Source organism: Orbicella faveolata, unplaced genomic scaffold (assembly GCF_042242905.1).
Source record: "Orbicella faveolata isolate gen_17 unplaced genomic scaffold, um_ofav_v1 contig_3, whole genome shotgun sequence".
Classification (NCBI taxonomy): domain Eukaryota; kingdom Metazoa; phylum Cnidaria; class Anthozoa; order Scleractinia; family Merulinidae; genus Orbicella; species Orbicella faveolata.
Genome location: NW_028301558.1, coordinates 4,875,002 through 4,893,282, shown reverse-complemented (window position 1 = coordinate 4,893,282; position 18,281 = coordinate 4,875,002). Strand labels below are relative to the sequence as shown.

The window sequence follows — 18,281 nt, the reverse complement described above, 5'->3', positions numbered from 1 at the left end:
GTTTTGTTTTGTTTTGTTTTTTTACACAAAAAATACTCAATGATTTAACTACAACATTCTGGCTGGCTCAGGGTAACGTTTTACGCGCTCATATGCATACAGTCACGATTTTTCGTCCTCTGCTTGACTGCTGTATGTTGGTACTTCGGCTCCTATATCTCTCAGGAAGGGATTGGTCCCGCGTATTGCTCTCATTTCGTGAAGTCGAGTTCGTGTACATGCGGAGAATGCTAGGCTGGTGGGGTATGGTTTTATAAGATAATCTGGCCTTAAGTAGTAATGGCATGGGATATTAGTTCCTTTATCGGTAAAAAAGAACGTTTTCTTTAGTTCCTACCTTAAGGCTCCTTACTGGAGAAAAAAATTTAATTCTTTAAAACTGCCTTGGATAAAATGGGGTACATTGCAGCCGATAGAATTTGGGAGAGATCGACAATAAGGATGACTCAAGCACTGAACCCACGAGAGTCACTTTCTACGGTGTTTTCACGGTAACAGGCACAACAATAAAACCTGATTCAATGTTCAAAGGTTTTTAATCGCTCAAGCACGAATCCCCTGGTTTATTGCACAGCTATATCCCGTATCAAATTCAAGGAAGCAAGTTTATGGAATTATCTGTGAAAATTCTATTGTAAACAAGTTAGTAGTGCCCTGGGCACCAGAGGCTTTTCATACGCGGTTTCCCGTTTCGGTCAGCCGATCCCGCGGGACGCATCCCACTGGTAATCAGGGTTTTCGATCCTTTTTTCTGCGTTGTCTTTGAACTACTTCTGAGGTGCAGGAACCTCCTCGATCATGATCCGCATCACGGAGTTCCACCCGGTATAGGCATCAGACCCGGATTTCTTCCCCACACAGTCCCCCACATTTATCCCCACTCGGACGGTTCCTGCAGAAATTCCCTGGCAATAACCTGCAATGTGATGCACCCTGTGTATGTTGGTGTCTGTTTTGCCGTGGTTTGAAGCAATGTGAACAAGACCATCAATGGCAAGCGGACCGTTACATTCTGTACCGTTGAAGGTGAAATACCAGCGCTTACAGCAATCCAGACAGAAAGCTATCCGGAGGTCACCATTGTATTCCACTTTCAAAGCTGTATTATGGGACTGCTTGGTAAAAACGCAATCCTAAAAACATAGATCACGTTATAAACAGTGACTAAAAACAGAGGTTTTTTATTTCATAATACTACATTACTTTATCCTTCACTTACCAAAAGTCGGTGTCTGTAGCAAGAGGGCGTGATAGTATATTTTATATGCGTCTAGAACCTAATGCGCGTATGGATGACCTACTTAAGAATTCAGGCTCTGAAATAAATATAAAGAGTGCGTGATCGTATTATCTGCGCCTGGAATCTGAAGAGTTCATGGATGACCGGCTCAGGAATAAACCTTGGAACGTTTAGTGGACGCCTGAAGCTTAGATATTCTCCTGAAATTTAGATAATCAGATAGAGATCAAGCCGCAGTTTTCTAATTTTTGACTGCTATTTTATTACCTTTATCAGTCCATAGTCTCTTCCATCACTAACATTGCTCCACGCACATTGTTTCCAGTTTTTCTGAGAGGCCTGGGTACCCTTTTCGCCCTTGGACCCTTCAGGACCTTTAGGTCCCACTTTGCCGGGGGGGCCCACAGGCCCTCGGGCGCCCTTGGTCCCATCTCTTCCGTGTATCCCGGGCACCCCAGGGACACCCGGTACGCCAGCACTACAACATGTCGAGCATTGGACGGACGACGGGGACTGGGTCTTATCCTAAGAATAAAACTAAAAGAGAGACTTTTAGTTTGCTGTTTGAGAAAAAGCTCACAGTTTTATATCCACGTATAGTGGCATATAATAAAGATCCCCTCTATTGCCCACCATATCGTCCACTGCAAATCTCAACACCGAGATGTGTTAATATCGTTTGCGGATTAGGTTCCCCTCGAATGAAGCTGTTGGATTAGTTTTCTTTATTCGGCAAACTAATTTCTTACTTCGATAACATTTGGCACAACAAGACCTATTCCTAACTATATCCTACGACAAGAGACGATGATCTTTGCCTGCGATTAAACATTCATTGCGTAACCTAATGAAGTGGTAAAACCGGAAAAACGAGAAACAACACAAAGAAAAGTTATGGTACCAGATGAAAAGACGGAAAAGCAAAAATGCGAATAATATAGTTGGTTTTCTGGGCAAACAACTTTATTTAATGGTATTGTTACGGAATGAAAACTTCAAGCTAAAGCCTCACCGACTGTGCAGTGGAAAACACCAAGTGTGGAATCATACACGAGACAAGACAAACAACTAAAAACTTCATCTTTCTGCTTCGTTTACTTCAGTCCCACTTCTGTCTGAAAGGAAAAGGAATTCACTCTTTTAAAACGCCCCATGAAACATTCTGAAAACCGTGCCAGAATGTTAGCGATAGCACGAAGTTACAACGAAGAAATTTTGTCGGTGACGAAGAGCACGCAAATTCAGCACGTTGTCCACACCGGCAGTGCTCGCGTCGAGTTCCCTCGATTGCGCGTCGGTTCGCGCGTGTTTCGGGGATTTCCAGTTTAAAGCCAGGGAGCGGCCCAGTGAGACCAAAAATGACCCTCGTACTTTCTTGATTTTGGCTGCCTGGGTTGTTACTTCTGAACTGTATCACTCACTCACTCACTCACTCATCCTCTTCGTCCCTTCGTGAGTGGAACATGAGGCCACAAACTGAACTGTATCAGTAGGCTATAACTCAAAACAAGTGCTTTTCTGTCTTGCACCTATTAAGCCTCAATGAACTACTTTCTAGGTAGCTGTTAAAAGTTGTAGATTGTCATTTCTTAGTTTCTTAAGTTGAACGATTATGTAATCTTCCTCTCCCTATGTACTGCCGCTGAAATTTTTAGAAGTCCTGGGTGAAAAGTTATAAACTACTGTAATTGATGTAACGATCTAAGTCACTCAAAGATTATAACTTTCTCAGTTAGTTACCTCACTAAATCTCGTACACCGCGGAGAGCTGTTATTCCACTTCGGGTCACCCTTCAGCTGCAGGGTAAGAATAGACTGAATAGATTTGCGATCAGTCTTGAAATTGCTTTTTGGTGTGTTAGATACGTGCTTGAAAAGTGATCTTGCGGAAATAATAGACGAAAATTATAATCTCTTATGATCTTTAACGTGCATTTTTTCAGTAACAGTCACGAGAAATTAACAATGTACTCAGTATAACTGAACTGTTTTTGCACAGCGCAATGCAAGCAGTCCTGAATGAGCACGAATAAAATGCTGTTGACGCTATTGTTTCTTTGTAGACTAACACACTAAATTAGGGTGTGTTTCTCGTAGCGTGAGATCTGATGTCCGAATGGGGTCCGAATATGCACGCTTTTGTGTGAACCGGCTTTTCCGTATATTATTACTATATTATGTTTCTCCGTAATACGCGTGATGATAAAACTGGACACAGCAACAGAAACACAGCACGTTTTCGTGGTGAAAAAGTCACGTCATGATCCTCATGTACAGACAAGTACAGTGTTTTAGCGGTGTCTCGTGATCCGAGCCAAGTTCAATCCCAGAGGCCGTGATCCCTCTGGTCAGCACCAAGAAACAGTGACCGCGGAAACCCGCGGGCTCTGAGATTGAGCTAAGATAAAAGTCTGTTCGACATAGTACTTCTATATGCTTTAGTTCCACTTCACATACGCGCTTTTCTACAACAGCTTTTTACTGAAAATACTGCACCTTCAAATAAAGAAGTCTTTAGCGCATTGATACGTGGACTATATAGCGTGATGAGCATGATTTTTGAGGTTCTCAATCCTTAAATAGGGCATCATTTTTGTTCCTGTTGGCATTGTGCTCCCGGTGCGATCCTTAGATAGGGTACCTATATTGTATCAGCTGAAATAATTGCAGTGCGTAAATGCCCAGCTAAACGAAAAAGAAATGACCTGTTAAAACTGAACCGTCCATTAACTTCCAATGTTACACTAATAAGTTGACCCGTCCACGCTTTTTCTTAGTTTCCGTTTTCCTCCTCAATAGCTGGTTTTCAGTGTCACGCAATTCAAAATAGATCAAAATAAAAATCAAAACCGGTCAATAGATAAAGTCCAGAATCTGGAAAATGAAAGAAGGTAAATACGCAAAGACTCTCGCCAAAACTCTGGTCACAGCAATTTATCTTATGCGAGATATGCAGAGAAATTTTTTACCCAAATTTATAGAGATTTGTATGGAGACGCCATGCTGGTGCCCATCTGTATGGGCACCAACATGGCGGCCGGAAACCAGCAGAAACATCTGTCACTGAGTTTTGCTACAAAAGCGTGAATTTATCCCTCGAGGAAATCTAAAACATTAAAATAATACTTTTTCTAAGACATGAACTGTTCAGATAGTGAAGTTCCCCGAAATAAGTCACTTTTTTAACCGTAAGGACTGCTCTCTAGGCAGTCATGTAAATGCCGCGTCACACAAAAGCTTAGAAATTCAAGCGTAGTGTACCACAAAACCAAGAACCCATTCGGAGCGAAAATTTGTATGAATATTAGTTTTCAGCTGCTCTTATACATCATTTAAGTTAAATCCAGGAAGATCAATAGTTTTGTAGTTCGAATTTTAGTGACGTCATGTGAAAACCAACAATAGGGTCTCAGTTTTCGGGTGTGGGCTTTAAATAGCGTATCAATTTCCGAAAATTATACACCTATCCGAAATTTACGGAAGTACACCCCCACCCCGTCCCGGGTGCAGATTGATGGGGCTCCTACCCAGGCGCACTTTGTGCTTGTCACACAGTCTTTCCTCTTCTACGGGGAGGAGTGCGTGACAAGCGATGAGGACGTCTTCATTCGAGGCTACAGCATCACACAAGAGCACGTCTACAGAGAATGACAAATCTGTGTGTGTCATGTTCAGTTTTTTGTAGTGTTGATCAAGGCCGTGCCCTGCTGGTTCTTTCCCATATTAACTAAATCCATATGTACTACAATAGAACGTTAAGGTATTCTAGAACTATCGTATTCGATCTGAAAATGAAATTTAGCTGCTATTCCAGATTCGGCTTATCATTAAACTCTTTAACGATGCAACAAACGTTAAGGTTTGATTTTGTTGAAAAGGACAGTTTTTAATTTACCCGCATTGGTGTAATGGGGATGGTCCTGGGAGTTAAAGTTGTGCTCTGATGTGCTAAATCACCCAAGAATACAAAATGCCAGAAATCAAAAGCTTTTATTAGCTGAAGCATAAATACCCAGGTTTATTACACTAATAACCTGTCTCTACTTTACATCGAGCTGTAAGCAAGCCTATTCACTTTCATAACGTGATAGCAGCGAGAGTTAAAAAGTCAGTTAAGTCTTCTTTCTTCCTGCGTTTCTTTGAAGCTATTTCTGTGGTGGAGGCACCTCCTCGATCATGATCCGCATCACGGAGTTCCACCCAGTATAGGCATCAGACCCAGATTTCTTCCCCACACAGTCCCCCACATTGATTCCCACTCGGACGGCTCCTGCGGAAATTCCCTGGCAATAACCTCCAATGTAATGCACTCTGTGCATGTTGCTGTCTGTTTTGCCGTGGTTTACGTGGATGTGAATAAGACCATCAATGGCGAGCGGACCGTTACATTCCACACCGTCAAAGGTGAAATACCAGCGCTTACAGCAATCCAGACAGAAACCTAACCTGAGGTCACCGTTGTACTCCACTTTCAAAGCTGTATCATCGGCTTTCTTGATAAAAATGCAGTCCTAAAAGGAAAACAAGCAATGAAGTAACAGGCGCGGATTTCAACAGTTGTTTGTATATCATCGCAGAGCCAAGTTTAATAGATTATAAGTTGTTAGATATCCCGGGCGGGGTGCAATTGCATGAAGAGGAAGAGGATACTCAATAAATATATGTATATGTAAGCTTATCCCTTGTGATAAATATCCTGATGCAATGCTTGTAGTGTACGATTTGATATTACGATGAGAAGTCCGAGAGACCTCTCTTGGAACGTCTAATTCTTCTTACCTTTATCAGTCCATAGTCTCTTCCATCACTAAGATTATTCCACGCACATTGTTTCCAGTTTTTCGGAGGGGCCTGGGCCTGCTCGCCCTTTGTTCCCTGACTTCCTTTAGGCCCTGGAGGGCCCTTAGGGCCGGGTGCTCCGACAGGTCCTCGGGCCCCCTTGGCCCCATCTCTTCCATTGAGTCCGGGCACTCCGGGGACACCTGGTACACCGTTGGCTGCACAGCACGACTTGGTCTTCGAAGTTAAAATAAAAAAGGGATTAATGAAAATTCTATTTTTCTCTCATGTACATTCATTCTGTTACCTTTTCATTGCTTTACCTTTTTTGTCACGCCTTCTTGTAGCTGGCCTGTCAAATAAAATTTTTGAACCCCAATCCCACTACCCTAAGTGCCACAGGTTTTCGTTTTCTTTTTCGCGAGGAGCGACGAAACCGCAACGCCATGAACGCGGCTTCGCTGTTAAAATGAAGATACCCTCTGGACCCTAGGGCACAATCGATTGAGGTAGCTTACAGACGAGATAAGCTAGCACCACACAGCTGATTTACTTCATGACGGGGTCGCGATTATTCTGAAGAAAGGAATGGAGAAGTACTTGGTGGAGTGGAAGCTAGTAAACATTATGATCATTCCTGTACTGTAGAGAAGTAAAGGGTGGAGTACTTGAAGTCGACAGGCGCGTCAAGAGAAAGATCCGAACTGACGAGATGGCTTATAATGGAGAGCTGACAAAGCAAGCTGAGGAAGTAGAGTGAATGGGAGAGCTGAGGAACGTCTACAAAGTTACTAAACTGGTCTGTGGGAAATACAGTGGTAGCAGGAATATCCCATACGAGACAAACAGGAGCACCTCCTTACCTCCGACAACGACCGGGAGGCACGATGGTTGAACATTTCAAGGAAGTCCTCAACAGACCAACAGAAGAGGAGACTGAGATACTAGAAGCTGAAGAGGACCTAAACATTGAAACCAGACCACCAAAACTAGAAGAGATTTTCGCTGCCATCAAGTCCCAGAAGAATCACAAGGCATCCGGAAAAGACTGAACTATTCCGGCTGTCTCTGTGACCACAACAAGTATCCCGCAGCCATTTTCAACACTATGGAACCGAAAGAAAATCCCTTGTGACGGGAAGCGAGGCAACAACGCCATTATCATACACTGTTATATATCATAGTGTTATCATATTATCACCGCTATTTTGTATTTAACGCATTGCGAGTTTTCTTGATGTACTTGCTTTGCCAGGCTAATGAAAATAAATGAAGTTTGTTGCGGAATTTGTTTCACTTACTTAAAACTATGATGGCAAAACTTACCGCCGACTGGTTGGTGGAAATTACCAAGTTTGGTATCATACATCCCACAACACAAAAAAGTATGACGAAACTCATTGTTCTAGCCTTTCCTTGTTAAGGTTACAGTATACCTTCAGGGGTGTCTCGCGCGCAAGCGATGTAGCGCGTGCAGTTTAAGCTGTAGATACCTAAACCCCTATATCAAATTAAAGCTTATGGAGCTGGCTATCAAACTATACCAACAATTTTGAAAGAAAATGAATTGTCGAATTTTTCACGACCACTAAATGCGAGCGCTCGAATCACCTTTCGAAAGCTACAAGTCAAAGCGAATTTTGTTTTTCGCCAATTTAATTTTTTCCTCGGTTTCAGGGCCCAAAGCGCTTAAAAAACGTGTCTGCGTTTTGGCATATTCGATTGCAGTAAAAAGTTACAGAACATTTTCGAAATAGGATTAAAAAAATGTGGAGTGATCGTACAAAAATCGCTCTCGAAGAAAAAGTATTTCGAAATTAACAATTCCCAGACACGCTTTTGTAGTTTATATGTTAAACTAGCCACTGTCCAAATTTAAGAGCAATTGAACAAATTCCCTTTGAGTTGTAACTCTTTAAAGTATCTGCTTCAAGTGAAAAAATTTATTCGAGAAAACAGCGCCAAGAAAAATTTTCTGCTTCGCGAACAAACTCCGCCCACAAACGCCTTCAACTGGGTTCTCAGGTAACTAAGCCAATCAGTGCAGGGAAAGTTTACTGCCGTTAACCGCCTGGTGAAATTTACGCGCGAATCTCTAAAAAAACTCTTGTGTTTAGCAATGCGCTCAAGGAACCGAAGGCAGAGAGATAATTTTTCTGTAGCTCGGTTTTTCTTGAAGCTGGTCTGGCGAAATGGGGAAGACTAAAAAGGATACGAACGCTAGAGTGGCTGAGCGAAGGAAACAAACAAAAGACAGCGCGGAGAGCAACTGTGTGTGGGCAACTGTGCATGGATAATATTTCAAATGGTCTCAATGAGTCCGACGATTCGTCGATATCGGACTCATCAGAAGAGTCTCTGTCAGCATCCCTGTTATTGCTGTCAAGTTCCGAAATTTTTACAGAACCTTTCTTTTCTCTCACCACGAATATTTGCCCGCCTTATACGATAACTATAGCTTCATCCGCGTGGCGAACTTTCGCTTCTTCACTCATTGATGTATTTTCATTCGTTCCTCGCTGTTTTCGTTTTCGAACCGGTCCATGGTTTAAACGTGGTCTATGTTTACTTATAACTTAATAGAGACACGCCTAATATCAAAAATGCTGGGTAGTCGGAACAACAATGCTGATCAACTGAGTAGTCAATTCGTGACATCCATATAGGTAATTCCCGCGAAAATCGTCTCGGTTGATTGCATACGCGCCATAGGGCTGTCAATCAAGAGGTAAACTTTTACTTCCGGTGAAAACGTAAAACCGCCATTTCTCCGCCAATATTTAGCCTTTTTCAAAATTTTTTTTCAGAGATTAGAGATTATTCTTCGACCTCTATTTTGACCCAAAAATCCAAATTTGAAGAAAATTGCCGACCCGAAGGTATACTGTAACCTTAACTACCCGCAAGATCTTCAGTTTGAAACAACTGAAAGAGAAAAACAAACGCTACATGTGAATTGTTCTAATTTCTTATCAGAGCCTGCGTCTTTGTTATCATTGTGTTGCAGTAAAGCGACGACGGTCTGTTCTTGCCGAAGAAATGGGCTACTTCCCCAACGAAAACATTTTCAAGATTGACACAGAAACCAGTTAGGTAAAATTACAGTTGCCAAAACCTAAGCAGGCAAGTAACATTCGTCCTAAGCTTTTCACACCAATTTAATAATAACAAACCAAACCATTTCACAGTTTATTGTTTGACAACGCAAAAAAAAAAAAAAATATATATATATATTTAAAAATATACAAATCCATTCTAACGAACAATAACTCTATAGCACCTTTCTTAAGAAGAGGGCCTGCTTAAAGAAATCGCCAAAAACTTAATCTCAGTAGTCTAAGTCTCTCGTTATTGCCCAATATTTATGGCCCCCGTGCGAGCGAAGGGCTCATTCAACCATGAAACGTGGCTATATATTTCCAAAGGCCGCCGCGCCACCCACAAGAGAAGAAACCTTTAGCCGAGCGAAAAACTGAAAAATGTTGTCCCTTTTTACGAAATACCGTGGCCAAACGTTTAAGCTTACCCAACTCCTGAACAAAAAGGGCGACAAGGGTACAAAGTGTTTTTCTGTGTGTCGGAAATAAAGCAAAATATTGTGATTACTCACAATTTCACTCACCGATGTATGTTGCTTCTGACGCTGAAATATATAAAACCAGTTTTCGAGAAAGCTTGTGATCATATCAGTTACGACTTTCCAGCTCTAAATTTATATTGTGTCAGCTGGGTTTGTGTAGCAGCTGAAAACACTTTATGCCATTAACAAAAGATGCACATCCTTAAACTTGTATATTGATCTAAGCTGAATTTACTTCGAGCCTGCGATTATTATCGGAGGATTATAATAAACGATAAATTTAAGTCGAGTGAGTCACTTTCGTTTTACTATTCGGTTATTCACGTGTGCCTCTGATGACTCAGATGAGTAGTACCATCTATAAAAAGTTGACTAGTTATCGCTTACCATGTGGGTAAATACGGCTTGTTAAATCTTTGAGTTATTTTCGACCCTTTTATTCTTACATGTTGTAATCATGTGTAGGATAATTCTCATTTTTAAAAACTGGATCATTGAATAATGCAATTTGAGAGTTTTCATTGGCTTAATCATCATGAGTTATGAGCCATTATGCTATGCTCTACAAATAAGATAAACGTACTTGTGATTTATTGGGGCGTTGTTATTTTTATTTCGGTTCAGTTTTCTATATTTTGGAAGCGTTTTTAAGAAAAAAAAATTATTCCACTCGCGCTTTTTGGATATGAGATGATACATTATAGCCAACTCGTCGGCGCTGTCCGCCTCGTTGGTTATATACCAGGGAGCTTAAGCGAACCACGACGAAGACGGCCACGAGAACGCCACCAAACCAAAGGTTTAATGAGCAAAACAATAGCTGTGCACGTTCGTTATAGATCTTTGTTCATTTCTTTGCCGTCCTCAGCAAAATAACAACGTGAAATGACCAAATTCTGCATCGTCTACTGAACGTGGACGACGACGGCTAATTTTTCGTATTTTCATTTGGAATCGAACGCTGTCATTGCATATTCAGCTTGAGCACGTTTTTAGAGCCATTGGCGCACTAAACAGATCGAGATAATCGCGAATTTCGCTGGTAAAATATAAATTCATTTTTTGCTAGGCGTCGTCCTCGGCGTCGTCGTCGTCGTTGCTTAAGCTCCCTACCATCTCATTTCCAACGCGCGCTCGTGGAATAATTGTTAATTAGCAGTTTTATACAGCTGACATTATCGTAGACCATTTCCATCAGTAAACTGGTTATCGTTTTGCATAAACTGCTTAAACATTTGCAAGGAATGTCACTTAACGACGATAAGGACAACTGAGAAACTTCCAGTCAGTTAGGTGTGAGATAATAATTACTGTTTGTCTACTCTTTCATGTAAAACTGACGATGATGAACTTAACTAATTTTTATTGGTACATGGCAAATGTCATTCCGCAAGGCTATAAGTTTTGGTCCGTCGTATCTATCGCAAATTCGGCTAAACTTTGCATCTAATGTGTTTTATAAAACAGCTGTGCTTACCTGGGACTTTTCTCGAAACTGAAATGTTTGTCGTATAAGCCATTAGCGAAAAACAACAATTCAACATATGAAGCTACAATGCATTTATCCTAATATTTGAACTTAGACTTTTAAAAGTATGTTTCTCAGGAAAATTCGGTTTCAAAAAAATGTAACTAGTCACCTCTTCTGTCTGGAAAACGTATTATTTTGGCACATTTTTGTTATACCAAGTACCCTCCAAACTCCTAACATAAAAGTCTTGAAACTTCATCCTAGGAGTGTAAATTCAAGATTAACTTAAAGAATCCTACAGAAATGAAAAAACTATGCATCGGCTGTATGTTCAACAACAGCCAGCTCAACAACTGCTTCAACTTAAATTTCCTTGTTTATTGTACATTTACATCCGAGCTGTAAACAGACTTGTTTTTAATTATATTGATAACATCAAAACGATGTAGGGCCCTTGCAGTTGCCTGAGGCCTTCTTCCTTTCTCACTTACGACACTACTTCTGGGGTGGAGGAAACTCCTCAACCATGACCCGGGTCACGGAGTTCCACCCGGTAAAAGCATCTCCGGGTATTTTACCCACGCAATCTCCGACATTGATTCCAACTTGGACAATTCCCTCGGGAATTCCCTGGCAGTAACCTCCAATTTGAGATGTTTTGTGTCTGTTGGTGTCTGTTTTGCCGTGGTTTTCAAAAATGTGGTCAATACCATCAATGGCGAGTGGACCGCTACATTCCACACTGTTGAAGGTGAAGTACCAGCGCTTACAGCAATCCAGACAGCAGCAGATCCTGAAGTCGCCATTGAACACCACTTTCAAGGCTGTGTCATTGGCATGCTTCATAAAAGCACAGTCCTGAAAAAAATTAATTACTTTAAAACCAATGACTAAGGTGGCTGAACACAGTTTTTGATTCCTGTGTTTCATTCACCTTTTTCACTAAAACCCTTGATCCCGCGGTCGCCAAAAATGGCAGCAAACAATTGAACAACACAAACTTTGGTTTTTTGATGGTTAAGCTGACGTATGTGCCGTTACCATGGCAACATGTATAAATATAAACAGGCCTTTAAAATCGGTTTTGTTTATTTGTAGAAAATCTAGTCATTAGATTTTCCTTATAATCTGCATGCAACAAGCTTGTAACGATTCTCACAAGTTAACACCATTTCGCTAATAATTTAATATAACAGAGAGATCTTTAATTATCCCTCGTTGAAGGTTCACTGGAATATCTAGAATTTCCTTTGTTAAAATTCAATTATTTTCAACACCCCAGTTACTTATTTCCTAAAGTATTTTCGTGCCAAATTTCGTGAAATTGTAATGAGTGGTTCTCGAGAAATAGCTGAGAATTGCTGGGTTCTTTGCATCGTTACCTTTTCTAACATATCTTTGTAACAAGACTAAAGCCATCAATACACTGCGTTCAATTATAGAGAAAAATGGCAAAGATAGTGCGGGTGTTTAGTAAATAAAATGATTGCTCTATTGAAGTCATGTTTGTTTTTTGCAATCCTTGTGCGCGCGCTGAATTGCATCAGCAAAAGCACGCGCGAAAACTGTATTCGGCCACCTTAACCAACCTTACTAAGAACTCTCACGTTAAAGAAAATTTGATAACATCATATCACTTCAAAGTTAGGAGCTCTTTACCCTAAAATCCGATAGGCAATTCAACCAAGAGGCATTGAAATAAGTCTTTAAATGTTAATAATTGTTTTATTTTCGATTTGATATATTTTACTTCTCTCTGAAGTAGGAAGTAAACTTGGGACCACATTTGTCACTAAATCACCTGTCCAGGAAGGAAAGCGAATCAGTTTCTCTTACCTTTATCAGCCCATAATCTGTTTGAGCGTTCAGATTATTCCACGCACATTGTTTCCAGTTTCCCTGAGGGGCCTGGGTACCCTGTTCACCTTTGGCTCCCTTGGGCCCTGGAGGGCCCTGAGGTCCCCTTTTGCCGGGAGGTCCTACAGACCCTCGGTCGCCGTTGTGCCCATTCCTTCCGTTGATCCCGGGTTTCCCTGGGACACCTGGTTTGCCAGCCTTGGAGATGGCGTAACAGCTCGGCTGTGGTTTTGAATGATGACGATCAAAGAAAATTAGTAAACTTTGAGTATATTTTGATACTTGATTGGCTATCTAAAAAATTACACATTTTTTTTTGACAAGAAACTGCCCTAACATCACAGTTTCTTTATTCAAAATACATGCATGAACACCAGGCATTCATCTATAGAACATCGTTCACTCAATCATCGTTTAGTTCTATCCATTATACAATAATCAAATCAAATTTGTTAGAACATTCTCATTTGCTCTCCGTAATATTGTTTAAAGAAATCGCTGTCAACTCTGGCGGCGATAAAGTAGTGCCAATCAAGCGAAACAACGCAAGACCAAAAGAACAGACGGGTTTGAATGGTGAATAATAGAAGACTTGATTTCAACAGCCGACTAAACATTGGAAGGTCGCGGTGCTTGTAAGAAAAGGAGACTAGTCAAAACCCACATTGATTTGACTGTAAAGCTAAAACCTTACCGCTTGGGCCGAACACACCAAGTGTGGAATGATACACGAGACAAGCCACATGATCATCAAACTCATCTTTCAGGTCTTTTGATTCAGGTCCACCGCGAGAAAAGAATTCTACAGAACATGAAAAACAAATCATATAAATTCTTCCAAAACAAAGAACATTGGTCCGATTTGTGATATGCTATCAATATAAAAGGTCATAAATAGTGACAGGAAGTTAAAAACCTTGTTTAGCTCGCAATACCGTGCTAAATTCAATCAAAACAGGAACTGATTCAATAAAGCCGGAAGCATTCTACGTCAAAATGCGACACATCTGTAACAAGACGATCTAAGATCGTAAGTCGTGCTGTAGCTAGACGTGCTGCTACGAGTGTTGATCATTCGGAATTGCGGTGCGCCGGAAGCATTCTACGTCAAAATGAGACATATATGTGATAAACTTTTCGAAAGAAAATACATATTTAGAATTTAGGATGTAATAAAAATAGCGACAGGTAGCTAGTGAAAAACCTAAATTCAACTCAAAGAGGAACTGGTTCATTCTACTCCGAAGAATTAAAGGAATTGAAATAACCGGTTGTCAAATTATAGTCCGGCTTTTCTTCCAATGAGATATTTGTTAGACTTAATTTCTTTAGTTTGGAATTAACATTGTAATACTAAATCTACCACTCTGTGAACAACTCGTACGCTTTTGAACATAATTCCTAGCTTTCTAGTGTATACTGCCCGCTTAAAGACTCTCTCCGATTAGTTCAACATGTGAAATATTTCTACTAGTGTTTGGTTGACATCAAGATGTATCAATATTGGTTCAGTGCTTCACAAATGGTTGGTCAATGATTCAAATACACATTATATTCCTCAGTACAAAACGCAAGAATATACCCACTTACCCACGTGTTACCGGTTTTGGAACATCTAGGATGGTAGACGCGTTGAAGTGCACACTCATCCACACTGCGCCGAAGGCATTTGAAAACGAGCTCTATTTCCCCAATTAGGGCTTCTGTCCACACTCAGATCCGTCACCAAAGCGGAGCTTTTCGAAAACACTCTTCAAACCGGAGGAATTTGAAAACGCCCGCTTTGCGTTTTAGTGTGCCAAGGCCAGAAAACATTTTGAAAACGGAGCTTTTCGAAATGATGAGGTGATGACAATAATCGTGATATGTCCCTGCTGGAGTTTTGCTCAACTCGCACGCAAATCCAAAATGACCGGCGATTGTTACTTTTTCCTGTTCAAATTCCTCCGGCGTAGTGTGAACGGAAAACATTTGATGCGTTTTCAGAGCGAAACCAACGTTTTCGAATTCCCCTTGCGTAGTGTGGACGGGACCTCAAAGCAAGAAATGATTGAGCTTTGTCCGTAAAACGTATGGGTTTTGCATCTTTGTACGGAATATTGTATTCCTGTAAGAAACTTAATAGACGAATTATTTAGAGATGACCTGAACTTTAGAAACTGCTTCATAGAAATCGGAGGTACATTAACCATATAGAGTTTGTGACGGGAGTGTAAATTGAGATCAAGTTTAATTTTAAAAAAAGACACTAGAGAATACCTCCCTGTCCCCAGGCCTCTCTCATTAGCTGGAGCGCGGTGCGTATGTAGTTCCCCGCTCTTCGCCAGCGAAACACAACAGAACACTGGAATGTAGCAGAGATTTTCTGTACCGATGGCAGCATTTTTATTCTTTTGTCCTAGGTATCTTTAAGGTATTCCTTTGTATAAGCCTCATTGGCTTCAGGAACAAGAGAGAGTACCGATCTGCTACATGTTAAATGACAAGAAAAAATAAAACTGTGAAAAATGTAAATGTAATTTGTTTACCCACGGAGCACCAAGGAGTTCACAGAACTCGTTCAGAAACACAAAAATCAATCAATTTTAAGCGTAAATTTACATGCCTTTATCTTGCATCAAACAATAAACAGCCTTTTTTTACTCAAAGGATAGTGATAAGTGACAGTAAAGCAAATAATTGAGGCCTTTTTCTTTGTGTTTGTCGTCTTTAAGCTAGTTCTGAGGTGGAGGCACCTCCTCAATCATGATCCGGGTCACGGAGTTCCACCCGGTGTAAGCATGTCCTGCTTTCTTCCCCACACAGTCCCCGACATTAATTCCCACACGGATGATTCCTTTGTTGATTCCTTGGCAGAAGCCTTCAATCTGAGTGGTTTTGTGTATGTTGGTGTCTGGTCTGCCGTGGTTTTGGAGAATGTGGTCAATACCATCAATGGCGAGTGGGCCGCTACATTCTACACCGTTGAAGGTGAAATACCAGCGCTTACAGCAATCCAGACAACAACAGCTCCTGAAGTCGCCATTGAACTCCACTTTCAAGGCTGTGTCATTGGCATGCTTCATAAAAGCACAGTCCTGGAACAAAAAATTAATAAATTGCGTAAAAAAAACTAATGGCTTCTCTCAGATATGTTTTATGAAAGTGGACAGTCTGTCACATAACGGAGCACTGCAATAAGTCATTGAATCTTTTCCAATCACTTGAGATACAATTTCATATATTCTTCCTCTCTCGAGCAGAAAAGTCGCGACTACATGAGTGAAGTCTGACTTTCTAGTGAATCACTACCAGGAGAGAAAGCGAACCAATTTCTGTTACCTTTATCAGCCCATAGTCTCTCCCATCATTGACATTTTTCCAAGCACATTGTTTCCAGTTTCTCTGAGGGACCTGGGCCGGCTCGCCTTTTCCACCTTTGGGACCATGAGGGCCATCAGCTCCCTTTTCCCCGGATGCTCCCACAGGCCCTCGGTCGCCCTTGTCCCCACGTGTTCCGTCGTGCCCGGGCACCCCGGGGACACCTGGTAAACCATCACCGCAGATGGCTGAACACGGCCTGGACTGTTGGTGATGAAAAGAGAATAGTAAATTTGGACTTCATTCCAGTACTTAGTTCACCGTGCAAAGCAAATATGGTTGATGCATTAGATTTTGAAAATATCCAGCCTTTTTCACACTGGGTTTTTGTGGCCAATGTTCTGAGATTTCAGGCGGGTTAAAATGAACACAGTGGAGATTCATTCATCTCAATAAGACATTGTTTAAAGTCAGTGATGTGGCAGACTGGTCAGAGATAGAAATGAGCATTCTGACTGGCTCCCTGAGCGGTGCGAATTTTGCAATACTGACTGCTAAGATGAATTAGTTTTGGAGAATTGCTTTTTCAAAACTGACAAAAGAAGGTTTGTTCTTGATCGGAAAACTTTTTCATCTATGTTTGACGAAAGCGACCTGAAAAATGAAAATAAATTCTTGAGTTCGGCGGATGCGTTTACCGAGAATGCATTACAGGTCTTACAGGGATACATTAAATTCTAGGTTATAAGCAGAGCTTTAAAAGAGTCTTTATGCTGTAATAGATACTTTGTCATAAAAAAGCAAGCTTGTTTATTTCTTATTGGGGAATAATGGTCTTGTTCTCTTTTTGCAAGTTTATGGACAAAGCCTCGACCAATATGACCTCCACCAATATTTTGCTAATACGAACCCCGCGCTACTGAATTCAAAAACATATATTTATTGTAAGTTTGTTTTCTCTATTATTAAATTACTAACGTCTAATAAGATATGAAAACAGAAACCGTCAGCGTAAATAATTAAATGGGCATCATTAAAGAGAATATGTGTACCTTGCACCCTACTATTGAGAAGATTCTCTGACCGCTAATCTTTTCGTTTCTGCTTAGAAATGCTATTACAGCAGAAGTGTTTTGGCATCACAAACATTCAGTAAATATTTACCCTAGCCTGAATTTCAGCCGTCTTCCGCAGTCGCTCGCTCCCGACAAGATGTCGTTTCTACGATAGAGCTCAATTCGGGAAGGTGGTGAAAGTTAGACTGCGTTTTCCAGCCGTCTAACTACATGACGAGAACGACCAAAACTGACAAAATTAAATTAGGCCTGTGAGAGGTTCTTGTAGAGACTGCTTTAAAAATCGTTCATTAGAATTTACGATAGCTTTTCATCCCTAGTGTTGTTAAAATCTTGAAATGGCTGCAAACCATCTACTGCCAAACAAGCGAAGCGACTTGAGATCAAAAGTTATCCGGAGAGACTATGAGAAGTAATAATTGAAAACAATGTTCGCATTGCAGCGGTACTTGCGAGAAAAGAAGAGCAGTCGAACACCTGTTAAGCTAATAACTTACATGCATCTGGGAAAACACCAACTGTGGAATCATGCACGAGACAAGCCAAATGATCATCAAACTCATTTTTTTCTTTGGTTCGCTTCAATTCCAGTCTTGAAGAGTTCTGAACGACAAGTGGTTCTAAATGTAACAAACCGCTCGCGAACAATAACCTCGGTCCGATTTGGGATGTGATTAATATTAAAGAGACCATAAATAGCGACAGGAAATGAAAAATCTATTAAAATCACAACACTAAATTCAACGTTAGAGGAACTGATTCATTCAACCCTTTAAAGTAAACTGAACTATAAATAACCGCTTGTGGAATTATTGTCCGACCCTCCTTCCAAACGTTCTTCGATTCAGTTAAGTAGTTTGAAAAATTGCACGATTTGGTACGAGCAAACTTAAAAAAGACTGCGGAAGTAGTTTTGACGCTCTGAACAATTCCTATGCGTCACAGACAATCGCCTTCCGCTTTATAGTGTAAAAACTC

General features: G+C 40.8%; 4 protein-coding genes across 7 annotated transcripts; all 4 read right to left on the bottom strand.

Annotated features, from left to right (window-relative positions):
* Nucleotides 1-517: 517 nt before the first annotated feature.
* Nucleotides 518-3,093, bottom strand: LOC110042236 (collagen triple helix repeat-containing protein 1-like). Of its 3 annotated transcripts, XM_089297465.1 has the most exons (4): nt 2,981-3,059; nt 2,253-2,355; nt 1,508-1,765; nt 518-1,133 (listed from the first exon to the last, which is right to left on the bottom strand). In XM_089297465.1, exons 2-4 carry the CDS (start codon nt 2,319-2,321, stop codon nt 768-770), a joined length of 693 nt encoding a protein of 230 aa, XP_089153591.1. In that variant the 5' UTR covers nt 2,322-2,355; nt 2,981-3,059; the 3' UTR covers nt 518-767. The 3 variants fall into 3 exon arrangements, 2 of the variants coding, with proteins under 2 accessions (XP_089153591.1, XP_089153590.1); XM_089297464.1 differs by having other exon boundaries at nt 2,253-3,068; XR_016209623.1 differs by lacking the exon at nt 518-1,133 and having other exon boundaries at nt 1,625-1,777; nt 2,253-3,093.
* A 2,118-nt stretch (nt 3,094-5,211) lies between these two features.
* Nucleotides 5,212-10,063, bottom strand: LOC110042259 (collagen triple helix repeat-containing protein 1-like). 2 transcript variants are annotated; one of them, XM_089297466.1, is made up of 4 exons: nt 9,642-10,063; nt 7,346-8,944; nt 6,020-6,256; nt 5,212-5,751 (listed from the first exon to the last, which is right to left on the bottom strand). In XM_089297466.1, the coding sequence occupies exons 2-4, from the start codon at nt 7,418-7,420 to the stop codon at nt 5,386-5,388; spliced, it is 678 nt and encodes a 225-aa protein (XP_089153592.1). In that variant the 5' UTR covers nt 7,421-8,944; nt 9,642-10,063; the 3' UTR covers nt 5,212-5,385. The 2 variants fall into 2 exon arrangements, with proteins under 2 accessions (XP_089153592.1, XP_020603279.1); XM_020747620.2 differs by lacking the exon at nt 9,642-10,063 and having other exon boundaries at nt 7,346-9,241.
* A 1,361-nt stretch (nt 10,064-11,424) lies between these two features.
* Nucleotides 11,425-13,902, bottom strand: LOC110042237 (collagen triple helix repeat-containing protein 1-like). The gene is made up of 3 exons (XM_089297467.1): nt 13,622-13,902; nt 12,907-13,149; nt 11,425-11,928 (listed from the first exon to the last, which is right to left on the bottom strand). Exons 1-3 carry the CDS (start codon nt 13,685-13,687, stop codon nt 11,566-11,568), a joined length of 672 nt encoding a protein of 223 aa, XP_089153593.1. The 5' UTR covers nt 13,688-13,902; the 3' UTR covers nt 11,425-11,565.
* Nucleotides 13,903-15,277: 1,375 nt separating this feature from the next.
* On the bottom strand, nt 15,278-17,972 carry LOC110042261 (collagen triple helix repeat-containing protein 1-like). The gene is made up of 3 exons (XM_020747623.2): nt 17,801-17,972; nt 16,249-16,491; nt 15,278-16,004 (listed from the first exon to the last, which is right to left on the bottom strand). The coding sequence occupies exons 1-3, from the start codon at nt 17,864-17,866 to the stop codon at nt 15,642-15,644; spliced, it is 672 nt and encodes a 223-aa protein (XP_020603282.2). The 5' UTR covers nt 17,867-17,972; the 3' UTR covers nt 15,278-15,641.
* Nucleotides 17,973-18,281: the final 309 nt, after the last annotated feature.

Coding starts and splice junctions, on each gene's coding strand:
- LOC110042236 (XM_089297464.1), bottom strand. CDS start 2,321: ATGAAGTTTTTAGTTGTTTGTCTTGTCTCGTGTATGATTCCACACTTG. Junction 1,766..2,252: donor TGTTTTCCACTGCACAGTCG/GTGAGGCTTTAG, acceptor TTTTATTCTTAG/GATAAGACCCAGTCCCCGTC. Junction 1,134..1,507: donor GAGACTATGGACTGATAAAG/GTAATAAAATAG, acceptor CTATGTTTTTAG/GATTGCGTTTTTACCAAGCA.
- LOC110042259 (XM_089297466.1), bottom strand. CDS start 7,420: ATGAGTTTCGTCATACTTTTTTGTGTTGTGGGATGTATGATACCAAAC. Junction 6,257..7,345: donor TTTCCACCAACCAGTCGGCG/GTAAGTTTTGCC, acceptor TTAACTTCGAAG/ACCAAGTCGTGCTGTGCAGC. Junction 5,752..6,019: donor GAGACTATGGACTGATAAAG/GTAAGAAGAATT, acceptor TTTTCCTTTTAG/GACTGCATTTTTATCAAGAA.
- LOC110042237 (XM_089297467.1), bottom strand. CDS start 13,687: ATGAGTTTGATGATCATGTGGCTTGTCTCGTGTATCATTCCACACTTG. Junction 13,150..13,621: donor TGGTGTGTTCGGCCCAAGCG/GTAAGGTTTTAG, acceptor TCAAAACCACAG/CCGAGCTGTTACGCCATCTC. Junction 11,929..12,906: donor CAGATTATGGGCTGATAAAG/GTAAGAGAAACT, acceptor AATTTTTTTCAG/GACTGTGCTTTTATGAAGCA.
- LOC110042261 (XM_020747623.2), bottom strand. CDS start 17,866: ATGAGTTTGATGATCATTTGGCTTGTCTCGTGCATGATTCCACAGTTG. Junction 16,492..17,800: donor TGGTGTTTTCCCAGATGCAT/GTAAGTTATTAG, acceptor CATCACCAACAG/TCCAGGCCGTGTTCAGCCAT. Junction 16,005..16,248: donor GAGACTATGGGCTGATAAAG/GTAACAGAAATT, acceptor TTTTTGTTCCAG/GACTGTGCTTTTATGAAGCA.